This window comes from Phaethon aethereus (genome assembly GCF_964289735.1).
Source record: "Phaethon aethereus genome assembly, chromosome: 10".
Classification (NCBI taxonomy): domain Eukaryota; kingdom Metazoa; phylum Chordata; class Aves; order Phaethontiformes; family Phaethontidae; genus Phaethon; species Phaethon aethereus.
Window position 1 is genome coordinate 17,085,029 of NC_138586.1, and position 27,931 is coordinate 17,112,959.

Here is a 27,931-nt window from a genome sequence, read left to right on the forward strand (position 1 = left end):
TGGCAATAACTGAAGGTCCCAAGGCCAAACCTTCTGCAGCTGGTCAGTGGCTCACAGCCAGTGCAGGGCTTGGTTTCATACCAGCCCTGGTCATATAAGCTCCTTCATATAAGCCCCCGGCCTTATTCCGGGTGTGTGTCTTACTGCACTCTGCCACTGCACATGTGGCAGAGCAAAGAGGGTTGACCAATGGCTCTAAGTTTTCTTTTGATAGACAACCATCAATATTGACATTTTTCCAACACCTAGCAGATTTCTTAAAGGAAGGTATTATCCACAAGTCATCTGTTTAGCTTTCTATGGGTTTCTGAAGGGATAAATAAATAGAGTCTGGATCCTAAATCTGGTCCTCTGCTGAAGTCACATTCTTGTCTACCCAAGGGACTTTGCTGGCTCAGTCAGAATATCACCTTCACTTCACTGTCTGCAAAGGCACATTTCACTCTATTTCTCCTTATTAAATCTCAGTCTGTGGCCCCAGAGACTACATGTAAAATCCTGGGCATAATCTCTCACTTTACCCATAATGTACATGAGCTTTTGTCTACTATCAGGACTCTATCAAGAGTATTCCCCTCTCAGTCCACAAAATCTGAAGGAAAAAATATTGTTGGAACAGGTTTGTCAGAAATTTAATATAATTGTCAGAAATAGCTGTTTATGGCTCATCTACCACCATATATCTCTTCTCATCACAATCCAAGGGTGGCCATTGTTAGCTTGGGATATTAGAAACCTTTGAAACTAGGGGCTTGGTTGTCGGTGAACGCTCACAGCTGATGCCAGCATCAATACGAAAGATGGGTCAGACTACAGACCTCAGAAAAGACAATTTGTGAGAGGAGCATTTTTCTTTCACTGCAGATGACCTTCAAGGTTGGAGATACTGGGGATGGGGAATAACAGTAAGACTGCAGCTACAAAGGAAGGCAGCAGACCACCAGTTATCTTTAGGATAGTAAACACACAGCATTGAACTAGTTTTGCCACAAGTACGCCTATTTTTTAATCAGGTTTTATGTTCCTAAGGCACTCGGACTCCTTTTTTGGAACATGCACCCCAATAAGTCTGATGTTTGGGGTTGGGCGGGTTAAGGAAAATGCTCCACAAGGGCATACCTTGAAGGGAACAGGCGCTCCAGACCCACTGAGTTATCAAAACCTCGGCCACATCTTCAACTTTTAAGAATTTCTGTGGCGTTGGTTGTGCTCCCACCTTCTTCACCCTTTGGAAAGGGGTGAGCTGAGGACCCCCAGGCGCTCTGAAGGACAGCAAGATAGTGGTATTTGGGGAGAGCAACAACCTGCTCCAACATGGGAGCTCAGCAAGCCAGAGCTCGTTGCCTACTATTTGCCACAAAACAGCAAATCTGGAGGTTTGATCTGAAACATTATGTCCCTCCCTCCTCTCTAAGCTCCAACCTTTAAAAAACCCCATTGTCCCAGCCTGGTCTGAGGTCTAATTCCTGCTTGGTCAAGTGGGAGGGACACAGAGTAGACAGCCAAATACCTGATATTAATTTCAGGCTAACATTTATAGGTAGATTTTCTGCTTTCATTTCCGTTATTCCCTCCCAGAACTGGTTCTTCAGCCAACCATGATAAGAACTTGTTCCTCTTATAACTTTTCAAAATACCTTGACGCGTGAAGCCCACCTGTCAGAGCTGCCTGGATATATATAGATGAGGAAAGTTCTCACTGATGTTTTTGGAGAGAAAAGGCAGGGCAGAGGGGCATTTTCTCTCCTGAGCATGTGCACAATGGCAGGAGGTACGGGCGCCTTTTTCCTCGAGACCAGACAAAGCTGGGTCCTGAAGGGTCCCCGCAGTGACGCGCAGCAAACTCCGAGCACCCTCCAGGTGCCAGCCTGGCCCGAGCAGCGCTTGACTTACCGGATCCCTCTGGGAGCCCCGCACGGAGGGCGGCGGGAGGCGTGCTGCGAGGCAGCGCGGCGCGGCGGCACCGAGGGAGCTCTAACAAGGGAGGGCAGGCAGGGAGAAGCTGGAGCAGCTCAGAGCAGGGGAGCGGCACTCGCTGGGGTCCAGCAGCGCACGGCAGAGCGGCCGTGACCAAGACTTTGTGGCACTTAACAGTCGCTATGTTTTGAGTATCTCATCTGGGCGTGTAAGACCGGTTCTAACAACATCCAAAAGAAAGAACATGTTCTCATTTGTCTAGTGTATGGCATTGCAGGGGAATAACCCATTACACAGAAGGATTTTGAACATTAATTACAGTATCTTTTATAACTTTATAATTTAACTGCCAAATCTTTCCCTTTAAATTAGTCACCGATGTACATCATATAATCAAACAAGCTTTTTTAAAAAGTACATCTTAATATAAATAGTTTATTCAGTGCATGGTTGTGTATACAACAAATAATAAACAACTCTTTTGTACGAGGCAGAAAGCTGCCTGTACAGAACTATGTCAGTTTTGGAGCACAGAATCCAACGATGATTAATGCACAAAATCTTACACATCATGCAACTCTATGCCAATATTCCAACTTTCTCCCATGCAACAGACATGATGACCTAAATGGAAACCTAACTACATTTTTTAAACAACTGTTTCCAATAGCATGTATAAGTATATGTTGTTTAGGGGTAACCTGTCCTAACGCTTCCTCCTACACAATATTCACGTGCCCGTTACAATGAAAGAAGGACTTTTACAAATAAGACGTTTCTTATAAAAAAATTAAGTCACCTTAATTCCACAGTTTCTGTCTTTAGAAAAGAAGCCACAACAATAGTTTAACATGACACACAAAATGGAATTAAGAGAAATCTACACTGGAGGATAATGTTATCCCTTTTTGTTAACTTCCACTGGGGATAACAAAACAACTCAATTCCTACAGACTGGGGTTAGCACAAGAACTTTACCAGAAACTACAAATCTATAAAAATTTATATTTCATTGTGTTTAAAACCACAAGAACACTGTTTGCTTGAGCCTGAGACACCAACTCTCAGTTCCAACCCTGAATTTTTAATTATTTTTTTAAAGACATAGCTTTAAAGACCCATTGGAGTTCAGAAATCAAAAAGTTGCACTATTCCAAATGAAAGGATACTTTTTTTTATCAAGCCTTAGATATAAAACGGTAAGCCAAGGAAACAACAGAGTTTACATATTTGTTTTTTTGTTTGCCCCTATAAAACATACAAGCATTAAAATTTCCTTTGAAGAGCAAAAGTGGTCTTTTTCTGAGTTGGAAAGCAAATTCTTATCAGCAGTGAATGCTGTGAAATGTTTTTGTTTCATATTCCACAAAGCATAGGGGAGAGAGAGAAAGAGAGAGAGAAAAAAAGAGAGAGAGAAAGAGCTGGACATTTCTTCTCCGAGATTTATTCCGCAGTTATGTTTGCTGGCTATCCAACTGCCTTGTGATATGCACAAGCATATTCTACATTATTGGGGTATATCCTTTGACAACCAGTAGATCTAATGGCTGATAAACGAGTGACCTATGCAAGTTCGGTGGCTTGTCCTGGGCAATTGAATGTTTGGATGAAAGACTGCTAGTAAGAATTCAACTGCATCCAGAGGTAAGGTTCTGTTTAGAGAGCACTTGGCTTGCCTGAACCTGGCTACGTTGACTCGTTTTGGCTCATGGATTTACCCCCATTTAGCACTCCTGAAACACTTCTGCTCTTTGTTGGGGTCCCACTTCCAGATCTTGAGAACTCTGTGAGATCATGGAGAGAAGGCTCTTTGTACATGGCCACTGCAAAGGAAAAGAGAGGCACCACATCAGCACGTGTTATGAGCTACTGAGTCTGGCAGTGCAAAGTCCAGCTGCGAAACGTTGGGATTTTTCATTCAGCAATATGCAGTGTAAGGAGTTAATGAAAGAAACATGGCAAGGAGACCTCTTCCATTTCAAACACTCCCTAAGAGCTCCTCGCCTGGGGAATGACGTTTTAGAGAAGGGAAAAACCACAGCTCTCTCCCTCTCCCAGTTAAATCATCCACCTACCCACTGCATTTACAAAACTATGCAAGACAGACCTAAGCTGATATAAAACAACATTTCCTTACTAATGGTGAAGTAGCACTGTCGACAGCTGTGATTTGACCTGATACTTACATGTAGCCTAACCAGGTGAGTGCAAAAATTGATTTTCAGTCTTCTACTTCCTTTGTTTTCACACACATTAGAAGTGAGGATGAACCTTGACATCAGTTGCCTAAAAACTAACCCTACATGCAGCCTGACAAACTAGCCCAGCATGCACCCAGGGCTATGCACCTTTAAGAAATCCTCTCTGATTTCAAAATGACACTGCCTTAAAAAGCTACTTATAAGAGCATAACCCAGAAGTAGAGGGCTTCATTCCTCTTAAGGGAAGAGAATATGGAAGCTGGTTCTTCTGGAGGAAAGGAGCACCTCCATACATCAACTGAGATCCCCCTCATGCATTGACCAAAGAGGGAGCCAAGTCTGACCACAGTCCTGATTCAGATGCCTCAGTTGACTGGGATGACTCTAGGTCCTGGTTTTTAACACGCAGCGGTATACATATGCCACATGCATTATTGCTTTTAATGTCACATGCTGATGTCACATTAATTGCGGTTTAATAAGCACCACAAATTAGAGCTTCATCTCGGGCAAAAATAGACAAACAAACATCCTGTAACATAAAGCACCGATTGACAAGCTACACAGCAAGTCGCTGATGGCCTGTAAGCCGATGTTTGAGCCATTCCAGGTAGAGCCTTCGTTATCCGTAACAGAGACACCGTGGACTTTGGGAACAAAGAAACTAACATGCGTATTTGGTTAGATTAGAGAAATGCATAGGTAACATAGAGGAACCTAAAAAAAGCAGCACTGGTTAGATTAACAGTGTGTTACAGCACATTATACTCCTGTTATATAAGCAGCTGAACCCTTCAAATACGTATGCACAGCAATTAAACACCTGTGACATAAGATAATGTCAGTTCAGATAGATGGCCCAAACCCAAGCAATTACCTTTTAATGGTTTTGGAAGAAAGTGTGCTGCAGGTTTATTTTTCTTCACGTGGTTTCCTTTCATTATTTCTCCTTCTTTGTTAAGACCCAAATACCAACCCCGGCCAGACTGTTGCTGTCTGTAGATCATTGAAGAATATGTCACATAGTAGTTTTCGAATACTGATTCTTTGAACTTGCATTCCGGTGTAAAATGTTCCTGTAAGAAAGGAAAAGATCAATATGTGCAGTGCTGAATCTCAGATCAGTTAACGAAAAATCATCCAATATTCATTGCTTTCCAGACATACCTCTCACCCTCCGCTATCCAATTATGAAACATGGGCCCTAGAAGTATTAACAAAAGAGTAACACGATTTGAAACCCGTGAAATGGGGTTGTGAGCAGCTCAAAGTAGCATAATAAAATCTTTTTGAACCACAAGTAAAAAGTCTAAGTGAAGAATTATTGATTGATGCAACTAATGGACATTAGGCAGAGGCAGCCCTGATGTCAACCCCGAAGGACCAGCTGTGGTCCAGCCCCGCAGGCGAGAAGCAAGGCCACGTAATGCCTTTGTGCATTAAGTGCTGCCCTCAACTGCTTATGAGGAAAGTGCAATAAAAATTCAAAGCCAGGATGCCACGAGTAAATGGCTGTCTCCTACTAACCTAGCAATATTAAGTTAGCTTGTAGCAGCTGCCTCTTTGGTCTAATGTATGGTTTTTCTCTGCCCAGCACATCATCCACTGAAAGCCCAGCTGCGAGAGCCCCATGCAGACATTAGCCTCTGCTCTTGGACTGGCAAGAGTTAAACGGTACCACAGCTGAAAGCCTACAGGATCAAGCTTCAGTCTTCGTGTTGAATTGCACTGCTTCTTTCGGGGAGATGGTATTGAGCTAACAGCTAAAATAAAGAGCAATAGCCCAGGAGAGCGCCTTTTTCTTCCTGCCAGTGGCGTGACTGGCTTTCACTGTGCAATCATAGAATCATATAATAGTTTGGGTTGGAACGGGCTTGACTCAATCAATACCTTTTGGCATTATTGCCCAGATTCAAAAAAAAAGGCTACAGACATGAAGCACGGGTCTTGGAGGGATCTAAGACCAAAATGCCAGTCCTGACAGCACCACTCAGCTGCTTTCTAACGCCTCTGGGTGCTTCAGGTTTTTAACATTACAAGTTCTGACAACGTCTCACCTATCGACCCCTAAAGTCCATAAAATATGAAAGAGGAAGGGCTTGGTCTGGTGATGCAAATGTTAATGTCGCAGCCAGCTGTTTGCTGGTCTTTCCTTGTGAAGGCAGACAGCTTCAGTGGAGCTGCCCTTGTGCTTGAAGTATCCCACAGCAGCGTGAAAGAAGGGAGGAAAAACTGTGCTTGCATAATGATAGTAATTTTGATTTTAAAAAATCAAAGGAAATTAAATGTCCCAGGAGCTTAAGATGTTCTTATCCAGTTTCTCAAATGTTCTCGTGTGAGAAAAAGATGGTATTTAAAAAAAAAAACACACTGTGTATTTTCTGCACATCTCTTGCCATTTCGTGTCTCGTAGGAGAAAGAAAAAACCTCCCGTCCTCTGACTGGCGTTTGCTTCAACAAAGAATGTGAAGTAAGCAATTTTCTTCTTTTTTTCTTCAAGTTAATTGGCTGTTATTTAGTTAATTGAGGATTGGTTTCAATTGCTGTCAAACGGGGACAGCCACTGCATTTTTGCTAGATTTCTAAATGAAAGCCTTCCATCGCTGATCCCTGCCCAGCGCCAGCCATGTTAACAAAGACTATTGCAAGTGCATCATCCAATTAGCAGCAAAATGGAAAACTACAGTGCTCCCACCGGAAGATTATGGTTTATGTACAGTAATTTGGAGCTGTTTCGGGTACAAAAGGCCTGCTTGTACACAGCGGCGGTGGGTCAGATTGCAAACAGAACCGCTGCATTTACTCTGGCTCTCCCAGGAAGCAAGTTAACCTCAGCCTGCGCAGCGGGAGCCAACAGCGCGGAGAGTCCCTTGAAACAGAGCGGGGAGACAGACAGACAGACACTAAAAAACTCCTTCAGCCCTGGTTTTTCCCTTGGCTGTGAGTTTGCAGCTGAGCCCGTGTACGGCCAGGCAGTGGGCGACGGCGCACGCCAGCCACCCCGAGCACCACGGGCGGCAGCCCCCTCCCTGCAGCATCCCGCAGGTCGGCAGCGACTGCCATGGTGGTGATTTCTCACGACAAGCACCGGGCACGGAAGCAAAGACAGCTCTCTGTAACGTTCTCAGTTACACGACAAATTCCCTCCCAATTTTTCCGGCACTGAAGCAGACCACCTCATTCCCCTGACCGGCTTGGCACAGCATCACGCTCCTTCGTCTTGACTGACATCTGCTTAATTCCTCGGCTACGGCTGCAGCTTCGGAAAGGCGCTGCACGGGGGGGAATGCACCCTCCTTGCCAAATAAAAGTGGATCCCATGCGAGCTGTTTGCTCTTGAAGTGCTCTGCTTGCTCCTGAATACTAAGCAGCCGCTTACCTTTCGCAAGCGTTTGTTTCCACCCATCACTTGCCTTTAGTTTAATCCAACGTGTGTCTTTCCTGCTCATTAAGAAAAGAGCCAGGGAGGCCAACGGCAGAGGGAAGCTCTGAATGAGGAATGCTAACAAATATGCTCCTGATTTGGGGGTATTACCATTAAAATGAACTTTTCTGAGCTTGGCAAGTCCATGTGGCAACGCAGCTGGGTATGGACAGGGCTAATATCAGCACACCAGTTCAAAATATAGTGCAGAGCGGCAAGTGCAAAACGGCCATTATGTTATCTTTGCCGTCAAATTCTTTAATAATTTACTGAGGAAGTCTAAGTTAAAGTTGGGAGAGGGCTGAGTGCCCCAATTAAAACTGATCTTTCCCAGCTCACATAGTAAATCCTATCGAAAATTTATAAATATAAATGAGTGTTGAATTCTAAGACTATTTTTTTCCTGTCTCTCAGCTGTCCTTTTTGACCATTTTTGCAATGAAAATAATTTGAATGAGTTTTGAGAAGTCCAATGTTATGAATATATTGTTACACAAAACAGATGAAAAATAGGTATTTGTGTGAAATAGGAGTATTTCAACCTCAGCTTACCCCAGAAGTCAGGGATGATGGCACCTCCGTGACAATAAATTGCACTCACGCAAGCCCCTCACACATGCACCCTCACAATGAATGAATGAATAAATAAAAGTTAAAGAAAGTGCTGGATTCACTGTAGTCATGACTCAGCCATGCTTAAGTAAGCAAGAAGATGAACTGTCAGGAGCTGCTTCTTGGTTTCAAGCTGATCAGCTGAACTACTGAAACGTTCCTTCATGAATAGATCTGCAGCTGCATTAAATATGTGAAAAATAATTTAAAAAGAATAATTTGGTGTATGATAGTATGGTAAAAAGGCCTCATAGCATACACTTGAAGTGGCTGTGCTTCCAGGCAGCTGACTAGATTACATCTAAAATAACCCAGTCTCTTCCATACAAATAGTGCGTTATGGGTTTGCCAAGGCTAAAAGCTAAAATACTGTAAAAATGAAGCTGGAATTCTTCCTGCTCTAATTGTGCAAAAGCTGTGTTTCAAGTCAAAGACCGTACAAAATTATCAGCCATCACACCCACCTACGCTGCAGGACTGAGTATTATTTATTCTGGCCCCCAAATGATCGTGATGCAGGAACTCAGACTTCCCATAGACAGAAAATGGGAAGTCTGCTTTAAAGAAAGGTTTTTAGAGTCCTCAAGTTTCTGTCATATTATGGAAGCCTCTCGTCAGGACGGCTGTAGGCACAGTGCACATATGGAGGGCAAAGACGCTTGCTCTATTTATTTATTGCATACTGTATTTGCATCACGGCTACCATCAGCAGGGGACATCACCAAATAATTTACGGAGTAGTAAGTTTAAGTCATTAGGTCAATACTGAGTTTGTTAAATGTCTGTGTATCACCATAGGTTGAATGTCCTGCAGCTACCCTACAGCAGTTGACCAGAACAAACAGAAACTTTATTCAGTTGGATTTAGTGCTAGGGGCATAAATAAACAAACAAGAAAAGAAAAATTAACTTTGAAAAGTATTTGGGAAAAAGTATTGAGTACTTGGGAAACTTGGAAAATGTCCTTACCTATTGAGCATAGTTACGTTCCATGTGATCAATGACTTTGTCTGCGTATGGGGTTTATTGTTTATTTTCTCCACTTAATGAAAATTGGATTTTTTTTTTCTCCATATTCTGATTTCTTTCAGGACTGTGATGTAGCCTGTGATTCCATTCTATAATCATGAATTTTTGAAGGAGCCTCTTTAAGGCTCCAGAGTAGTGATTTTCTGCGCCACTGAGCCTGCCTTTTTTTATTAACAGAGATTGATTTTCTCCATCTTGGCATGTGAAGTTCCAGGGTGTATCCTCTGGATCATCACCCTGTAATGTGCAGTGATATCAACAGCACAAGATGTGATTACTTCAACTTTAACGTTATCAGAAATAACAGCTTTTAGATCACCAGTGTGAGAAGACTCTCCGAAGAAACCGGTATTTCGTGAAGCCACCAAAAGCTGTTTGCTATAGGAATGGAAATTTACAATTGTCTTGACGCAATTTATTCTGGATCAGTTATATTACGGTTCCCACAGATAGGTTCCAATCCCACAATATTGCCCATTTTGCTTAAATTTACCTATTTTGAGGAATCCTAGTGACTTCAGTGGGAGCAACTCACAACATATGAATATATACAGGTCTTGTAGGACTGTAATTAGGAAGACTGACCATGTAATTGTGACTGTATACAACAGTCGCCAGTCACAGCAAAAGACATGCTCATCAAAAAGTTGTGTGGGCTTTTGAAGACAGATGCTCTATCAGTGCAGTGCGGAGCTTTATTTTGGCTACGCCTCTTCCAGGTGAGTTCTTGTCGAGACATCATAGGTAGCGCAAAGCCCTCAGGAGGTGCTTTGAAGCTGAACTAACTGCTGCTTGAACAAAAACCCACTGCTGAACAGGAATTTGTGGAAGGCTGTAATTCGCCTTGAGTTCCCTACAGTCTGTGTACCAGCCATCTGACCATGCAAGTAAGAAAATTAAATTTAAAATGATATACAAAAGATACACTAAATTCTTTCATCAGGAAACCTACTTACTGGCAGGAGTGACAGGAAGGCACAATTTTCCTGGAAGGTGATCCCAAACAACTCCACAGCATGGAATTGCCTGGGATAGTGTAATAAGCTGGAATTTATCAAGTGAAACACTAACTGTCAGCGGTGTGTAAATTTATTTAGGACAACGCTTCCAGAAAGAGCAAAATGGAGCCCAAGGAAGCAGCTGGATATCCAGCATCTCTAGAGTAAGATTTCAGGTTGTCACTAAGTTTTCTCTGAATCTATGAGAAAAGCATTGAAAAGGTCCTGTAGTTATTCCCTTGACATTGTTCCTCTGCACAGCGCATCAAATGCACAAACTCAGGGTAAAAATGCACACGGCGAACTGAAGCAGAAAATGTATTAATTACAAATACAAAGATTTGGAGCTTTTAAGTTTTGTTCATTACTCTTTTTCTAGCCTTATCAATGACTCAGTTGTGAAAACTTGTCCTAGTCATCTTTGCCCAGATTTTTAAGTGGCATTTAGGCACATCAATAAATACCTATTTAAAGCTTGGTGCGTCACCTCTCAGCACGCTCTGCCCAAGGAATGGATGTACTGCCTGATGACCCCAGGGAAAAAACTCAGTGACTGTAAACAGTGCTCGAATTTAATTGAGATAGGAACTATGCATGATCATATTATTGCTCCCCTGTCTTTCGGTGATGCTTCACTTCTATGACTGCGTCGATTAACCAAAGCACTCCTTAATTGGGGCAAGAGAACTAATGCATGATACATACAGAGAGAAGACACTCTTCTGATTACTGCAGAGGAAATGAATCCTGTTAGAGAAAGCCTGTAATGTGGTTTAAAAGTTCTGCAAGATGCCCAGGAGAACATCTCACATGTCAAACACAGGCCCCTTTCCTAATCTGGCCCACAACGTTCTGAGATGTCATTTACTTGGCACGAATAAGAAAGAGAGAAGATCCACTTTGTCCCCAAATGCTTCTCTTCTGCATCAGTGCTGAGCTGCACTGAACATGTCCTTCCCTGGCGATCCTGGAAAAATGGTACAGGAAAACCTCTGTGATTTCCTCAATAATCAAGTCCTCTATAAATATTTTAATAACTTCTAACGGTTGTACCTACCCTTTTTGAATTTCTGAGGCTTTAGGGCACCTGGCTTGCCAGTCCTAGTTCAAAATCAGCAAAATTCTAATATGACAGAAGGAAGAAACTAGTCTTTAAACATTGCCTGTTTTGTGAAACTTGGGAAAGTTCATTAAGCAGTAAGTGCCCATCAGGTTGTGTGAGGGCTCTAAGCCAGACTAACAGAGAAAATCTGTGTGATACAATCCTACTATTACCTAGAAGCTGTTTTTTAATTCATATTTAATTTTTATTGTTTGAAACAAACAAACAGAATTCCTGTAACTGCTTCTAAATCTGTAAAGGGAAGCCTACATATTAATCTGCAATTAAGCCTCTGGAGAGAGATCCTCTCTACTAGTGTAAGCATGGGTTTGGGGTTAAAAAAAAAAAAGATTAGAATAACTTTCTCAATGTCTAGCCAAAGGTTTTATTGCATGATAAAGCCCCAAGACTCATGGACTGCACTCCCAGGTTTGGTCAAGGACTGGTTAACACCACTATAGCCTTTGACTAAGGTAATCTCCAGTTGAAAAATGGGAGATGGAAGTACCCTGCATGTTTTCCCTGTACTTCCACACTCTGATCTCATATTCTTCTCTAGGTATGTGCCACTGATCATCTTTGGACATTGAACTTGCTGGACCTTGGATCTGATCTGTTACAGCTTCTCATGATCCTCCCTCCTACGTGACTGAATCAAGCAGAGGAACTAAACCTTCCTGGCTGAGCAAAGCACCAAGAGCTACCCTCTGAGCAGGTCAACTGAAAAGCAAGAGCTGCCTCAATACATGACCTGCAAGGACACTACTTAAAACAGGGATGTTGGAAAAGATGTCCTCCCTGAAAACGTGCTGGCAAAGATCCCACCTGCTCAACCTGGACAAAAAATCAAAAGTCATCTTACATCACCGAAGGCAGCTGAGGCAGGCAACTACCTATACCAAGCGCATGGGTAGCTGTGCGTAGTGTATAAATACCCAGAGCCCACTGAGGCTGGCGGTTCGTTTCAGCAGCCTTGGGATCATGCCAACTGGTGAATCCTCCTCCCATTCAAAGCTACAGGAGAACTCCCTTTTCCTCTCAGTAGGCTCATGGTGTTCCCCAGAGCAGCCAATCCTTTTCATAATTTTCCTAAGCTCATTATCTCTGTTCCCTGCGACAGTGGCTTCCACAGGTGAAGCCAGCAGAAAACACATTTTAAATGTGTCGGTGGTTGTTTTTTATCATAAGCAAATTTCTTGTCTTATTTTTTTACAGCTTTCTTCTCTCAGCTTTTGATTTTGGAAAACAGCACATAGAAGTACCCAGTGTGCCTCTTCTGGGCCATTCATTACCCCACATCTCTCTATCATGTCTCTGCTTATTCATCTCTTGTCTTAACTAAGCGGGCCTAATCTTTTTAAATCTCTCCTCATATGAAAGGTTCTCTGTGCCTCTAATCATTTTCATTACCCTTCACTGAATCCTTTCAATTTTTTTTCTCTATCATTTCCAGAACTGAAACACAACATTTAAAAAGAGGCTGTACCATTAAGTTGCATAACAGAGGTAAGATATTTTCAGTCATTTATCTTATGACAAAGTAAAATGGTCTTTGCTGTTCAGCCTCACTATTGTGCAGTCGTACAAAAGTTCTCAATTTTTTTAAGTTGTGTCTCTGATAAATATGGTCCAATTTTATGGTATTTCTGACCCTCTGATCGTTCGGTGTACCCAAGCTTAAAAATTAAAGGAAGGGAGAAGGAAGCAAAAGGCAGATAGGACAGCTTTCTTCCCCGGAACTAGAGCAGAGAGCCCCAAGGATGCTAAGCAACCTATTTTATAACGTACCCATTATTGCAAAGATAACCTGCCAGCCATTGCAATCAGATTTTTAGCAGTTATAATTGACATCAAATGCTGGTATTGTCAAATCTCTCTGACACAGACGTTGTGCAGAAAGTCCTCAGCTTGTGTCACGCATTACTTAAAAAAAAAAAATCATCTAAGTTGAAAAATTTCTTTTAAGTATGGGGGCCACGTTCTGCTTTCAGTTACAGACAGCCCTGCAAACCACTCTTTTTAATGGCCAGCCCTGAGAGCCCATTGCCATTCGCTGAACGTGGCCCGTGGCATGAGATGCTGAAGGACTAAGAGGAGCCTGAGCCTTAGGAGACACCGCAACTGCCTTGTTTTGGGTGAACTGCTTGCGGTTTGTTCCTCTGAATTGCTAATAGCCTGCCAGCTGTCCCCTTGGCTTTGTATGTCACTGCCTCAGTGGGACACGGGGACAGAGAAACCAGGCACAGCCTGGTATCTTCCCCCGAGCAGCAGCAAGCTGCAGCAAGACGCACCGAGGAAGTCACTCCATCGCGCCGACGAGCGTGGCACGAAGAGACACTGCTTTGTCACAGCCCAGCCACTGCGAGGAGGAGATGTCTGCAAGCTGGCAAGAGCAGCTGAGGAAGAAAACACGTTTCTGTCTCAGTAGCCCTTTTACACAATTACTCTTGTATCCGTCTACGTGACCGCTGCCACTGGGGGAAACCCACACTGCCGCCGCTGGGGCTGCAGAGCGCAGGGCGGCAGCCGCGGGTTAATTTGCTCCTGGAACAAGGTGACTTGGCCAGCGTTTGTTAAAACACCACCTGGGACTGAGGGGCAAAAAGGGCAGCACCACCTTTCTGCTGCCACATTGAGTGCCTTGGCTGTGCCATCCCGAAATGCTGCTTGCAGTTACGTGGGCTGTGGGGGGCCGTGGGAGACAGGTAACCTGGGATGGGGTTCAGCAGGCAGCCACAGCCCCACCGGGGCACCCCCCGGCCTCAGAGAGGGTGGGCAGCGATGCTGGAGCACTGGGTCACCTAACGCTCCCCTGACACTTCCGTGGTGGCAGCTCTCCCGGCACCGGGGAGCTCCCCAGACGGGCTCTGCGGGAGAAGCAGGGCTAATTAGAACTGAGCGTGGGATTTACTGCTGTATCCTCGATACACGACATCAGCCCCGGGGTAAGGAGATGGAAGAGATCTCCTTCAGACTGTCACCCAGGCACTCATGCAGATTTATCTTAAAGTGATGAAGAAACAATAATCTAATCGCTGTTTGCAGCAAGCTCTAAATTTGTCTGTTTAATTACAAGCAGGGTCATGACCCTTTTAGCAGCAAATGCTCCTAAAATTCTATGGAAAAAAAGAAAGCACGCAAAGGTTTCTCTTTTTTTGGGGAAGGGCAGCTGAACAACAGTCAGAACAAGTGCTACAGTCTGGTGGGAATAGGCGATAACGGGGAATGCTGTTTCTGTGGTAACCTGCAATCCGGCTGAAAGCCTGTCTGTACGACTGCTGTGAGTTACGATGGGTAAATCAATGTGGAAGTGATCTCCTTGTCCTTCGCTGCTCTGGTGAGGTGCCATCCTATGTTTCCGATGGCAAACTCGTGGAGACAGTGCTTTTCCACCCAAAGGCTGGGCAGGTAGCTCTCCCAAGCACACCAGCTCAGCTCGGACCTCCCCAGACTACCACCAGCCGCCTCGCTGACACTAAGGAAGAAAGATGGGGTCTGCCCCAGAGGAAGCGCTTGGAGACAGACGCTGCTGAATGAGCTCTTTTTCTGCACACTAGAAATTGCCTCTGCTCACTGACTGCAAGAAGCCGCGAGTGGAAGATAAATTACAGCCAGAGCTGCAGGAGAAGAAATAATGCCACGTTACACCAAACTGGACCTTGCTTCACTGTCAGCTTAGAGTCTATTCCGCACGAAAGGACGGCTCTGCCATTTGGCCTGTATGTTTTATTAATGCGGATGCGTATTTATGGCGCTACGGATTAGCCGATACTTCAGCGTTCCATGCCGTCCTTTTACGCTGTAGTTCTTGGGAAAGGCATTTGTCCTGTCTGCTGTTATTCCTCGTGTGCAGTGAGCAGTGCTCTCAGGCGGCTGCTGCTCTCTGCCCAGACTGTCCCTCTGCACTGCCTGGGCTGGGATCGCTGCCGTAGATACACCAATACCACCAAACATGTTTTGGGAGCCCACTGTAAAGTACTAAATGCAGTTTACTCTTTGGACTGGCATTATATACTAAAAATAATATTAACACCGCACTAATAGGCCTATTAATTAGGTTTTTATTCTGCAAAGCACTGCACTGCATGCTTAATTTTGAACATGGATAACGTCAGCGTTGGGAAAGTTAAGCAGGTCATTACACTGAACAAAAGCAATGACTCTTTCAGGACCTGATCCAAAAACGTGTTATGACCAAGGGAAATGCTACCCATGCCTTTACTGCATTTTGGTTAGCTTTCTAACATCCATGTAGTCTGCAAACACACACACACGTCTTGCTTTAAGAAACCAAGGCTATTTGATATTTATCACTATTAATTCATCTTACTGGCTTACTATGAGGTGCAAATACAAAAGATTAAGCTTAATAATAATGGGAATGCCACAGGTTCAAGGAGTTGGCTAGCTCTACCCTGACCAAACCAGCATCTCTGTATGACCAAATGGTAATGAGACCTTTTCAAATGAGCTTGATTTACTGCAATCCATTTATTCATGAATGCCATGGATGGATGTTTTTCAAACCTCGGTAGTTTGACAGTGCCAGGGCATTACTGGCAGCCAAACCCTGCTTCTTGATATAGAGTGGTGATGCTCTTTGGAATTCCTCCGCCCTCATGGCTCCCTAAATTATGCTATTGAACATATGCTGCTAGGTGGATCTCAGAGGGCTGTTTGTATAAGATGGTAGGCTAATTGAGGGATTTGAGAGATTTCAGAAGGCAAAAACTTTTAATAACAAGATAATCAAGGATTATACAAGGGAGGTGAGATGTAGGAATGATCCTTTATTTAAGAGTTGATGCTGACTGGCAGAAAACATTTGTTTCAGCAGGTGAAGACCCCGCTTAAGAGGGAACACATGCAGCGAACAGGCTAAATTTCTCTCTGTAAATGACATATATGCATTCCTCATAAGCAACATTTGAGCGTCAAATTACTGGAAATTCAAGTTTCGGAGAGTTTTCCAGCACCTTGCACACGAAACACTGTGCAGCAGAGCAGAGCCCCACCTCCCCTGCAACAGCCACAGGTAACAGGAGCAGATACGTGCCTGTGTGTAATTCGGGCAAGTCATGCACTAGCGTTTAAAACGTTGCATTGCTCTAACAAGCAAGTTGGCACCACGGTGGCTTGAGAAATAGGAGGCTTCACGTTCCAGTCAGCACCTGAGTCGCCGCGCACTCTCCAGCAAAGCCTGACTACGTCCCTTGGGGCAGCTCCGACAGACGAGGAGGGCAGCAAACAGCCACTTCCACGTCTCATCAGCCCCTCGGAAACCAGCCCAGGCAGAGCCACGGGGGAACCTCACCGAAACATCAGACAGGCCCATGATGCTGCCTCCAAAATACAGTTTCTTTGTGTTTTATAGTTGTGACTTCTAAATAGGGCCCCCTCCCAGCAAGCCACATAATGCAGAAAGCAGCAAACATTTCTAATACTTCATGATATGGCTATGCCACTAATGTCTAGAGACTGGGCTAAATATTATATGTGTCCTCTTAACAGTCCTCCAACAACTGTCCTAATGAAGTTAAGAACGTGTGCTTTCTTTTTCAGTGATTTATGGGATGTTTTCTCTAAAACTAATGCACAGTCTCATAGGAACCCCTGTCCTTCCAAGAGACAGCCTGAGCACAGAGATAAGCTTATAAAGCTCTGTTTTCTTTCCTGCACAGTGATATGGACTTTGCGAGGGTCTGTCATTTGGCCGTTTTACGACTCCCTGCTGCCCCTGGGCTGTGTAACAGATTACTTTGGAGCCAGACTTTTGGGAGACACCATGCTACTATTGCCTAAGCAGCAGAGGAAACACAGGTCCCTGGTAAAACACTTGCAAAGCTAATTTAAACTTGGAAGACACCCAAATGTCTCTGGGAGGTGCAGTTTAAAACCCTAACCCAAGATAGCTTGGACTGCAATCACAGATTTCTGGGAACGGTGTGGAACAGTTACAAGCCAAACACTGAAGATCTCTGTATTAGAATATTTTGACAGGAGTGCTGTTGCCATTCTGAGTTATTTCACAGAGAAAAAAAGGGCAAAACACGAAATTCAAACATAGATATGACCATTGCCTGGCTTACACATCTGCAAGTCTCTCAGACTTCCTGGGACTTTGAGTCAAGGAACACTTAACATCTCAAACTCAATTTGTCTGACAGCGTTACCCATTGAACTGACAGGGAGCTCCTTGAAAGTATTTAGAAGGGTTCTAGTTCAGATGAATCTTTGTCCCTGAATCATAGAAAAAGTTGAATGGTGTGAGCACCTTGATTTTAAAACCAAACCTCTTACCTCTGTCACAGAAAGCCCTTTTAAGCATAGTTAAAACAAAGAACTTCTGCTACTAGGTTCACAAATGCTGTGCGTTGTATCGCAAGGAGGAATCTGAAAGCTAAGTCCTAGGCTTAGTTTGAAAACTACTGTTGCATTTTTTCTTGAGAATCTAAACTGCCTTGGATCAGTTCTGCTTCTAAACTCTGGTTATCTCTTTCTGAGTCAGCAAACAATAGCTGGCTGAAGCCAGCCAAGCAGAGACCAGAGAGCTAAACCACCCTGCAACTGGAAGTATAAAGGTGAGCTTGTCCATCAGAAAAGGTGATCATCTTTCAATTTACCCACTGGTTGATCTTCCATTGCATTGTCCAGGGCTACCCGTGGTTAGTACCATCTAACAAGCAGCAAAAAAGGCTGAAGGAAGAAGGCACAGCAGACCAAGGATTCAAGGGAAATGCTGATGAATCCTATCACCTGCCTACTGAAGTCTGCACAAGGAATATGTGCTGGCAAGTTCAGAAACGCAGTTTTCCTGCAGGCAAGCAAGACTCCATGGACATCTTTGGACTTTGAAAGCTTTGAGGCTAAGCCTGTGGAGACCAAGTGGGGTAACTAAATGTCATTTAAATTCTACCATTGAAATAAAGTAAGACTACAAATGAAACAAATAGGATTCATCTATCTAAATCTCTCTGAGGATCTGAGTCCAAATCCAGACCTGCATGTGCAAGTCCAAGCTCTGATTCATCTCATCTACCTTCAGGCACTTAAAAGAATCACCAAAGTTAGGAGCTGGGTCAGTCTGGGATTTTCTTGTCCTCAACGAACGTAGTTGGTTTAAATTACCCCTGGAGAGGATAAGGGAGGGTGTTGAGTCTGACACCACAGACCCAGCTCTGCTAAAGCCTCTGGACCTTTCTGAGCACAGCAAGAAGAGGTGCAATGTCCCAGGGCAGGCAGGTGAGGGCAGGGGTGGGAGGGATGGGAGCGGGCAGAGGTAAGACCCAGGTGGGTATGCAGGGAGAGGAGAGAGGCGAGGGACATGGTGGGCAAAGCAAATGGCAGGCCAGGCTTTTCCTACCAAACTACAAACTGAGCCTGCAGAGGTGCTGGCCCTGTTCCTCCTCCAGCATTAAAATGGGGGGTGAGGCCAGTCTGTGAGCTTTGCTGGAAGCCTCAGCAGGACTGGTCCATCCCAGTACGCTGCGGCTCAGCAGAGCAGCACAGGCTGTCCCCAGGTGGCCCCAAGTCACTGTCCCCTGTCACAACACGAGATACGTTAAGCGAGCTTTAATACCGAGTATTGTATAGAAGAAGGTTTCAGTTCTGCTCTTGTCCAAGCCAGGGAAAGTCTGGCCCAGATCAGCCTTGGCATCAGCAGTCTGACTGCTGAAATGGAAAGAAATTACCTTGGGTACATCCGAGATACAGTTTTTGCTTTGCCATATTTACAGGGATTCCTTTCCCCTTCGCTGGAACAGACCCCGAACCTTACGGTCTTATTTTTGCAAAGCTCCCATTGAAATGAATCTCCACTTCACCTGAGTTAGTGCTCCAGGACTGAGCTCTGAATTATTAAAAGTGAATGACATGTAAGAATTTATGTCAATTTTCAAAACAGATCAGCAAAGGTAGACAAAAATCCATCTCTGAAACTAGTAGAAAGTATGTGGCTGAAGTCCTAGTCTGCTTTGAAAGCTAAGCCCTAGCTTTTTAGTGAAACACAGTGCCTTTTAAACCTCATATTTTAATCATCACACTTCTGTACAATGCCAAACCCTTGCCTTGTTTCTTTGCTTCAAACACAACCTCCACCATTACTATCTTGGCGGCGCAAGCGACCCCCTTGCATCACAAGCTGACGCTCTCCTCGTGGGGAACCCGGAGGCTTGTTCCTTTTCTCCCTCTCGCAAAATAATCTCCTGTCTGAACAGGCAAACGTACCTTCCCCGCGCGACCTGTCCACATCCCTTCTTGTTCCTACGTGACACCTTCAGGGGAGCCAGACTGAACACCACATATTGCTTTAGGCGTCGCGTTCGCGTTTGTAAAATTAGCCACAGGTACAGCAGCATCTGTGGTTCAAAGGGTAATTCACTCTTCCCGAGAGCTGGGACTTTAGCTGTGCCACCCGTGCAGCCAGGTGGGTTGGTGGTGTTTTGCTAAACTGGCGGCAATGTACATCAGACTGGGGCTGGCAGAGCTGCGGGTGCCCAGACTGGTAACGACTGGGGTCCGGGACTTGCAGGAAACCTTCAAGAGTGAAACCCGAGGCCCTTGATCCCAGGCTCGGCCCTTTGCCACATCCAGAGGGACCAGCTACTCGTGTGTACTTCAGCAACATCACACAAAAAATATCACCTTATCAGGGATCCCTTGACTTTCATTACAGTGGAATGTTTTTATAATTATTCCTAACTGGAATAATTTCTAATAATTACAATAATGACCTTTTATTTATTTAATAATAATTTAATAATTATTTTATTTATTATTATTTATAATAATTGTAATAATAATCCTGGCTTTGCCTAGGATATCTGAGTGCAGATTAATAGAGTATGCAGAGTAATTATTTTCTTGCTGTAGGATACCACAGTTTGGCTGCTGGTCTCTTGTCTTTTTAAGCTCAGATTGGTGAAATTCAGCTCTTTGCCTCGGTGTATCCCATCACTGGGCATTTGTTATTGAAAGGCGGCTTCTGTCAGAGCTGGAAACACAACTACACAAGCACAGAACACAAACTGTAAAACGATGTGGAAGAAAAAGATTCATTTCTTCCCCTAGATTTTGCAAAGCCATTACCTGTTTTTGAATGACATTTCCAATTCTATGCTGGGAACTGCTAAAGCATTTACATAAGAATGCAAAAATGCACACATTATCACTGCAGGAAGCACTTAAAATTTAAGATAATTATATAGTATGGAAACGATTTCAAAGGACTCAAACAAAATAACAACTAATTCTAGAGAGTCACCCTTTAAGATGATTATTACTCTGCACTACTGCTGATCTCTCACTAAAAAATCCTTTACAATTATATGCACATTATAAATTCCTACTTTGTTCTTCCACCATCAAGCTCCTACAGCTGCCGCTGACAAATTTGCATTCTCCGAGAGCTTAACTAGACAGCCAAAATATTCACCCTGTGAATGGAGGTAAAACGCACCGTTGCCGTACTCAGACACAATCCTCCCTTCACCCCCGCCTTACGCCGGGTCCTCCTCTGTGGGCTTCTACACCACCGATTTGAAAGGCGTTCGGGTCGAAGCCAGGGAAGGAGCCGCCGGCAAGTCCGGCGTCGGAGGCGAGCGCTGACGCCTGTCCCGCAAAGCCGCAGAACAGCGTCTAGGTGCGGGCGGGGAGTTCCCAACAGGGACACGAGGAGGAGTCCTGTGAAGGACTTGGCATTTCTCTGCTGTGTGATGAACGGCAGAATAGAGCATCCTGCGCTGGAGTCAGCAGCACAGGTTATACACGAAACCTCTAGCCCTGTGTTTCGGGGAAGAAACCCTCTCTGTCATTCATCAGTGCTGCTGGGTATGCGGTGAGAGGAACAGCCACTAAACAGGGATGCATCTTCTCGTCTGTGCAAACTAATAAAAACAGTAAAGATTTATTTGGCCAGTAAATTTCCAGACCAAAAAATCACATTTAAACTGGCAAAACCTGGCATGGGAAGGGAGAAGCACATGTGTGTAGGTGAAAACCCTCTGCCCCACCAGCCTCTCTCCACCTTCAGTTTCCACTCCCCAATGTCACCCTCATTCCTTCCTCCTGCCCCACTTTTCCCCAGTTGTGCCAGGTGAAAAAAAAAAAAAAAAGAAAAAAAAGAAAAAAAAAAAATCCTGGCTAGTTCTTTTGCTCAAGGCAAACTCAGATGGGAAAAAACTTAACTGCCAAACCCTAATATGTTTTTATTGGGTATCTGCAAAGAAAGATTTACAGAGGCTCATGCTAAATTCAAACACTAGCTTTTTTTTTTTTTTTTTTCCTTTTTTTTCTTTTTATAACAGCAAGGGCAAAAGTACATACTGAACTCACAGCAAATGAAAATTTCTTGTCTCAGATATTACAGAGACATAAGAAAGTCCCATCCCAAGGCTCTGACTGAATACAAATGGACAAAAAATGTGTTTTCCAAGTCTAATTCTTGGAAATAATTGCAGTGATAAAGCTGAAACTTCCCCACAAACTTCAGCCTGAAATGGAAAACTTACAGATTTTTAAATCTTAAATTCTGACAAAGTACAGAGCAGCTGAAAATAGTACCTGGTAATGGGAAGCGCAGCCAACTTACTAATAGGTGTTGCTACCTGGGCTGCTGCTGGTCTTTCACACGACTGTATTAAATGAACTAAAGCATCAGAGGTCTGAACAAACCAGAGACGTTTGACCGGCAATGGGGTTCCTGTGGAAATTTAATCAGGCTTGGACGAGAAAACATTTCAGACAGTGCCGGCATGAAATCCCATCTATTAAATAACACTTTGCATGAGCAGAATGCCACCAGCGTTTGCAAAACGCCTTACAGATCTATGTGAAACTTTATCAGGTGGCTGAGAGCAGGTCAGCGTAGGGCAATACGCATTCTCAACAGTTATTTAAATCATCCAGGGCTACAGGGTTTCTTTTTATGGTTGGCTTGGCTAGCCTAACTATTGCACTCCAGAGACTATTTCTGCTAGCAGGAAATGTGATAATGAAGCCTCTTATTCTTCCAACATCGACAGGGGTGTATGAGGTCCTGTTTCCCTAAACACGGGGAGGCTCAAACACAGGAGGAGCTTTGCTGGCTCCAAAGGCAGAAATCCCTCAGATAGAAATCAACTTGCCTCCGGGTTGTCCCCGTGGCTCCAGTCTTCGTGTTTGTTCAAAGAGGGCTAAGACTTCCCTGCCACCTCTTCTTTCCATGTACCTGGTTCTTCTGCCCCTCTTTTTTGGCCATAGAAACCATCACAAACAGCAGCCAGAGATGCTCCCCTGCCTGCCTGTACCCTGGGTGAGTCACTGCCGTGGGCAGCAGCATGGGCTGGTACCAAGGTGGCCTCTGCTTTTGACATATCTCATCCCATGAAGGCGCGCAATCGTGTCTCACAATTTTCTCAGCTGAGAGAGGACAGGAGTTGCCAGGCTGTGACATCACTTTTAAAAGCAAGCTTGCCAAACTCACTCTAAAATGAATTACAGAAGTCTAACTTAAACCAACCAGATGCCTACCCAACATCCAGATTGCGAGGACCTGTCTAGACAGAGAGGTAATTATACAGAAAAGAAGACGCTATGTCTTTGCAGCAGAGCCCATCTTTCATATATTGTTGTCACCGAAACCTTGTCATTGTTGTAAAAGACAAAAGAGGTGTGCCAATTGATGGCCTAGATGTCATCTTCTGGTATCGACACAACCTCATCTAACCTTTCAAATCAGCCAGCACAATCTGGGGTCAGGGCACCGCAATTGCCTAATTCAAGCTGGACACTTCCCAGCGTGGCCCGGGACAAGTCTCTTCGTTAGAGCCTCATTTCTCAGGGAGGCACTTCGGGGAGCTGCACATACCCAAGTGAGCAAAGCACTATATCCAATTTCCTATTTTGTAAAACAGCAATGATGACAATTGTGAAAAGTAATTAATGTTTGCACTCCATTGTGAAAATGAAGACTACTAAACAATATCTGAGTGTAATCACATTTACATAGTTGAAGTGTGCTTAGAAAAAAATCTTTTTAAGAGATTCACCTTTCCTGCTCTCAGCAGCTGCAGTCAGTAGTGGTACCCGCCAAGAATACAAACAACGGATGAATTATATTTGCAGACAGAAAGATGATTTATACATTTTTAAATACTTCATGTGAATTCTATCAAAAAAGCTTGTAACCTAACTATCAAATGATGGATAGGGTGGCTTATCATTGGGATTTTAATATGATATCTCTAAAATACAGTTGTATATGGTACAGTGGTTTACTAAAAACCTACTTTTACAACACAGGCAGAGATGCAAAGCACAACAGGTCTAAACCCCCACTTTTAATTCTCCCTGCTAAAAAGAAATAAAAAGCATTTGGACTGAGTTGGTTTTATTATCCCTTCATAATTCTGAATCTGTTAGTGGGCTACTTCCTATGTCAGCACAGAAATAAATTAGCCTTTCATCACCAGAAGCCTTTACAATATTGTTGTTGTGCATTTACTGTTAGCTTTCTGGATGTGCTGGGCATATCCCAGACATGCAAGAAGGACCCACCTGCCCTAAGAAACTCCAGATCAAAGAATAAATGTGATAAAGATGAAAAATATGCATCAGAGGCAGCAAGAAAGAGGGGGTCTCAGAGACAGGCATCAATGTAATGTTCAAAAAACTTAAAAAAAAAAAGATTTAGAGCTGAAGTGCATTTCAGTTTCAGTAGCAACTTCAGCTCTTGGGGTAAACTCGTGGAAGTTCTGTGGTCATTTAAGAATGTACTTCTCCAGGTTTATCATGAGGCTTGGCTCCCTGTGTTCCCTCCTTGCTTTTAGAATCAGGACTTGTCTGCCAGCAGCACCTCCCAGCGCTCGGATGATATTCCCACACGAGCAATTTTACAAAGGAGGAAATGAAAGCCAAGTTCTTACATGCTTTGCCCAAGGCTAATGAGGAATTTATCGCCTAGCGTGGATTAAAACCCCAGAACACTTCTTGTAGCACTACTGTTTTTAGTACACACTTCTCCTGTCTCCCCTGGCTCCGCCGAGCTCTCCTGCACACTACGGCCAAGCTAAGATTGGAGTCTCTTGGTTTATTGGATTTTAAACACATAAAAAGTCCTGAAATAGCCCCAGTCCTTGTGGTCTCCTTTCTACCTCCTGCTACGTTGCTAAACCTGTCTTTTGTCTTTTTTCATAACTCTTTTCACACCCAGAAGATGCATGCAAGAATTAGCTAGGACTAGCGGAAGAGCATCCAGTCTCAAATTCATGCAAGGGTGATGGCCACATCTGCCTTTGACAAAGCCAAAAGGCACAGGAGTAGCTGCTAATGAGGGTGCAAACCTGCTGCCTACAGAAAAGCAACATTCTTCCCAGCAAAGAGAAGAGTCTCCCTGTATCACGTTTACATTGCGTTTATGTTTACCTCTGTATCACATATTTACAGCTCAAGCAGCTACACTGTCCTCTGACTTCTTAGAAAACGTACACCTGAGGAAGGCAGGGGCATCTTCAGACTGACTCTTCTGCAACTTTATTATTGCTTTCTAGAGCACGAGTTTCCTGTAACAACACCCTGGTGAGCTCTGCCTGCACTGTCCAACTGCAGAGGCCGAACTTTTCACTACCCGGTGAACTTTTCGGGGTAGTTTTACCTGATAAAGCTTGTTTCACCTGAGGCTGGCAGCACACTACTAACCTCTTGACAATGGCGACTGTTGGGACCAGTGTCTGGTTGGCATCAAAAGAACGCTGGGCTACACCAGCATCAAGGTGCTACCACGGTTTTAAAAAATAATCAGGCACTGTGCACTACAAAGCTTCTCCACGCCCTGCCAAAATGAGTCCATGGTGGTGCTGGAGGGGAAGCTGGTGGGAAGATCTGTTGGTAATCACTGTATACCAGTAAAACGTGGTTAATGTGCATCAACAACTGCACGCTGCACCAGTTACAGTACGTAGCTACAAGCAAGTCAAGTACTTTATTTGTGTAATTACAAGGAACTGATCCCTGGGGGTCATACAAATAATTCAGTATACTAGCCAAAAATGAGCTTTCTGAGAACATTTACACTAGTATAATCTGATGGGATGCAGAGTTCTGGAAAATAAATGCCAAAGGGGATGAGCACACAGCTAAAGCTAATTTATTTTTTAAATCAAGTGAATATTCACCTTTTTCCCCCCTGTATTTGCTCAGCTTTAATGAATAGCTTCTTTGGTTCTTCATTGCTCTCTCTTCCATCTTGGGCAATATATCGCACGTTGGGGAATTGTATACAAGGCTCAGCACAACTCCCAAGGAGTGAAATGCAGTTAAAATAAAGCCCTCAATATACAGCTACACCACACTGCACATGGGAGACACCTTTGTCCATCACCTGAATTGACGGCCTTTTCAGGGAGCTTCTGAAAAATAACTTCTGTTATTAAATTAATCACCTTGTGTCAAATGGCAGAGTGACAAGAGGGAAAATTTATCTGGATAATAACTCAGCAATAAAAGTATATACAGGGGAGGAGGAAATTGGGTTGTTGCAGACACAGCAATAACATCATGAAGCAAAATCCAATATTGGAAGAGATAAAAGTTTTCCATCCCAATATTCCTCAGTGACAAGTATGAAAGAGTATGCACAAGGACAAGGGAGAAAAATGAAAGATGGCATCAGTAAAAAACACCTTTGAGAAGTGAGCTAACAGGTAATTAATCCCTCAAAAGAAAGGAGATCAGAGCATTTGGGAAACTTGCAGAGATACAAATCTCCATAACATACGCTTTGGGTCCTCCCTGTTTAGTTTTGCTAAACACTCTGCAAAGGTGCTTCAGAGAGATCCCGACCAAAGGGCTGCCTCTTAAATGGGGCAAGGGGGTATTAAGGTGGCGGTGGTGGTGACAAGGCAAGCCAGAAACAAAATGTATATAGCAGTGACATCTTTTCTAACAGCAATGACAGATTTTAATAAGCAAGCTATTCTTAAGTTTTGATTCGAGGTGTATATAATTAGGTAATGTGGGTGTTGAGTGATAAAACCCACAAGAAATACACAAATTAGAAGCACTGATTTTTCGCAACCATGGCCTGTTTCACGCTAACTGGTGTGACCTATTTTTATTGTATTATTACATTTGAAAAAGAAAAGGAAGTATTTTTTTTTTCATCTTCTCTTCAGTATTGGAAAGATATATTGGGGACAAATCACACTGCTTTTTCAAATTTCCTCTTTCAAAACCGAAGAACCACTATTCGTGGTTTGATTTCTTTTAGTGTTAACTGGCTTCTTCCTGCGAGTTACAGGTAAGAACTACCTTGTCTTTTCCAGGTTTTCTGGTGATCACATTCACGAACTTAACTACAAACTCAGTTAAATATTACTCAGTTCTAGATTTGAATAAGAACAAGGAAAGCTACAAAAACTCTATATCTGCTGATCAAAAGCAGGCATTTACAAGGAATTTCAAGAATGTCCTTTTAAAGGGAACATGGCTGCTCAAAAAATAAGGACTTTTTAATCCACTAAATTTTCAGGCATTTGCACACGTGGCAAGATCTTCTCATGGGCTATAAATGTGAAGTACCTGGGATAACTTCTTATGCAGATTGCAAGAGTTCATACTCCTTACCGTCGTCTCTAACGAGCTGAACATTGAATCAATAGAGCAATTGTACAAAATACATTTTTCCAGCTATATCAGTAATTTAATAAATTCTTTTAAAATAAGATAGATTATCTGTGTTACATTTATAACATGAAGTACTTTGGTGTGCAGGACAGTGTCTTTTTCTGGTATCTTTACAGTATTTCATATAGGCTTCCACTGGCCACTAACTCATGAATTACTTTTTTTTAGAGCAAGTTACCATCTTTCAATCATATGAATGTTATGTAATGAAACATCTTTATCTATAGTGCTCGCTATGAGCAAAAGCACAGTATTATTATTTCCCAAGAAATCCAGTCCATCTACTGAGAACGACCAAAGATAGTTGTTTTTATTGAAAACACTATCAAATATAGATCTTGGGAAACATAATTAGTCCAAATCTCATCATACTCCCCCCATAAAAGCACTGACCCACCTTATCCAAGTTCTGCTCTGTCTGATATGTTGCACCTATCCAGCACGTGGCTTTCCGCCCGCTGTGCCGTCCCCAGCTGGGGCACAGCGTGCAAAGCCTGAGCCGCGATGAGAACTGCAGACCCCTTCACAGGCTCCTCTGAAGCCCAAGTGCTCCTCAGTTGTTCATTTATTTTTGCAACATCTCTATCGAATGATAAGGTATCATTACAGCCAATATAAACAAATTTAGTCCCTGGGAAACACCAGGACTACAAAATCTGTTCTTATTTCAAATCATCATGAAAAAAATCAAAATCTTGGATCTTTTCACAAAACAAAATATCAGAAATCATCTCTTGATATTCTTAAAATGTTTCATTTAGGCTATCATACAACATGAAAACTGAAATTGTAATGTTGAGATGTTTTTAGCCATAATAGAATATTTTCATAATCTTTCTTCAGGAATTTGAGAAATCAAAACTCCCAGCTTTTCTTCTGAATCCAGTCATCTTTCTCCCAGGCTTTCACTCCTGAACCCTGTTTTCCCGAAGTCCGATTATCCTTATGGATGAACATCCCTGTTTTATAGATGTTTTTATACAGTGCC

At 43.4% G+C, this 27,931-nt stretch overlaps 1 protein-coding gene across 3 annotated transcripts in view; it reads right to left on the bottom strand.

The window, feature by feature from the left end:
- Window positions 1–3,603: 3,603 nt before the first annotated feature.
- FGF13 (fibroblast growth factor 13) overlaps window positions 3,604–27,931 on the bottom strand; it is a gene marked incomplete at its 3' end in the record, with an annotated part of 258,163 nt that continues 233,835 nt past the window's right edge. For all 3 annotated transcript variants that reach the window (XM_082004246.1, XM_082004244.1, XM_082004245.1), the window contains 2 exons: window positions 4,996–5,194; window positions 3,604–3,740 (listed from right to left, as the gene is read on the bottom strand). In XM_082004246.1, the coding sequence (XP_081860372.1) occupies window positions 3,604–3,740; window positions 4,996–5,194 (336 nt within the window). The remainder of the gene's footprint in view (window positions 3,741–4,995; window positions 5,195–27,931) is intronic.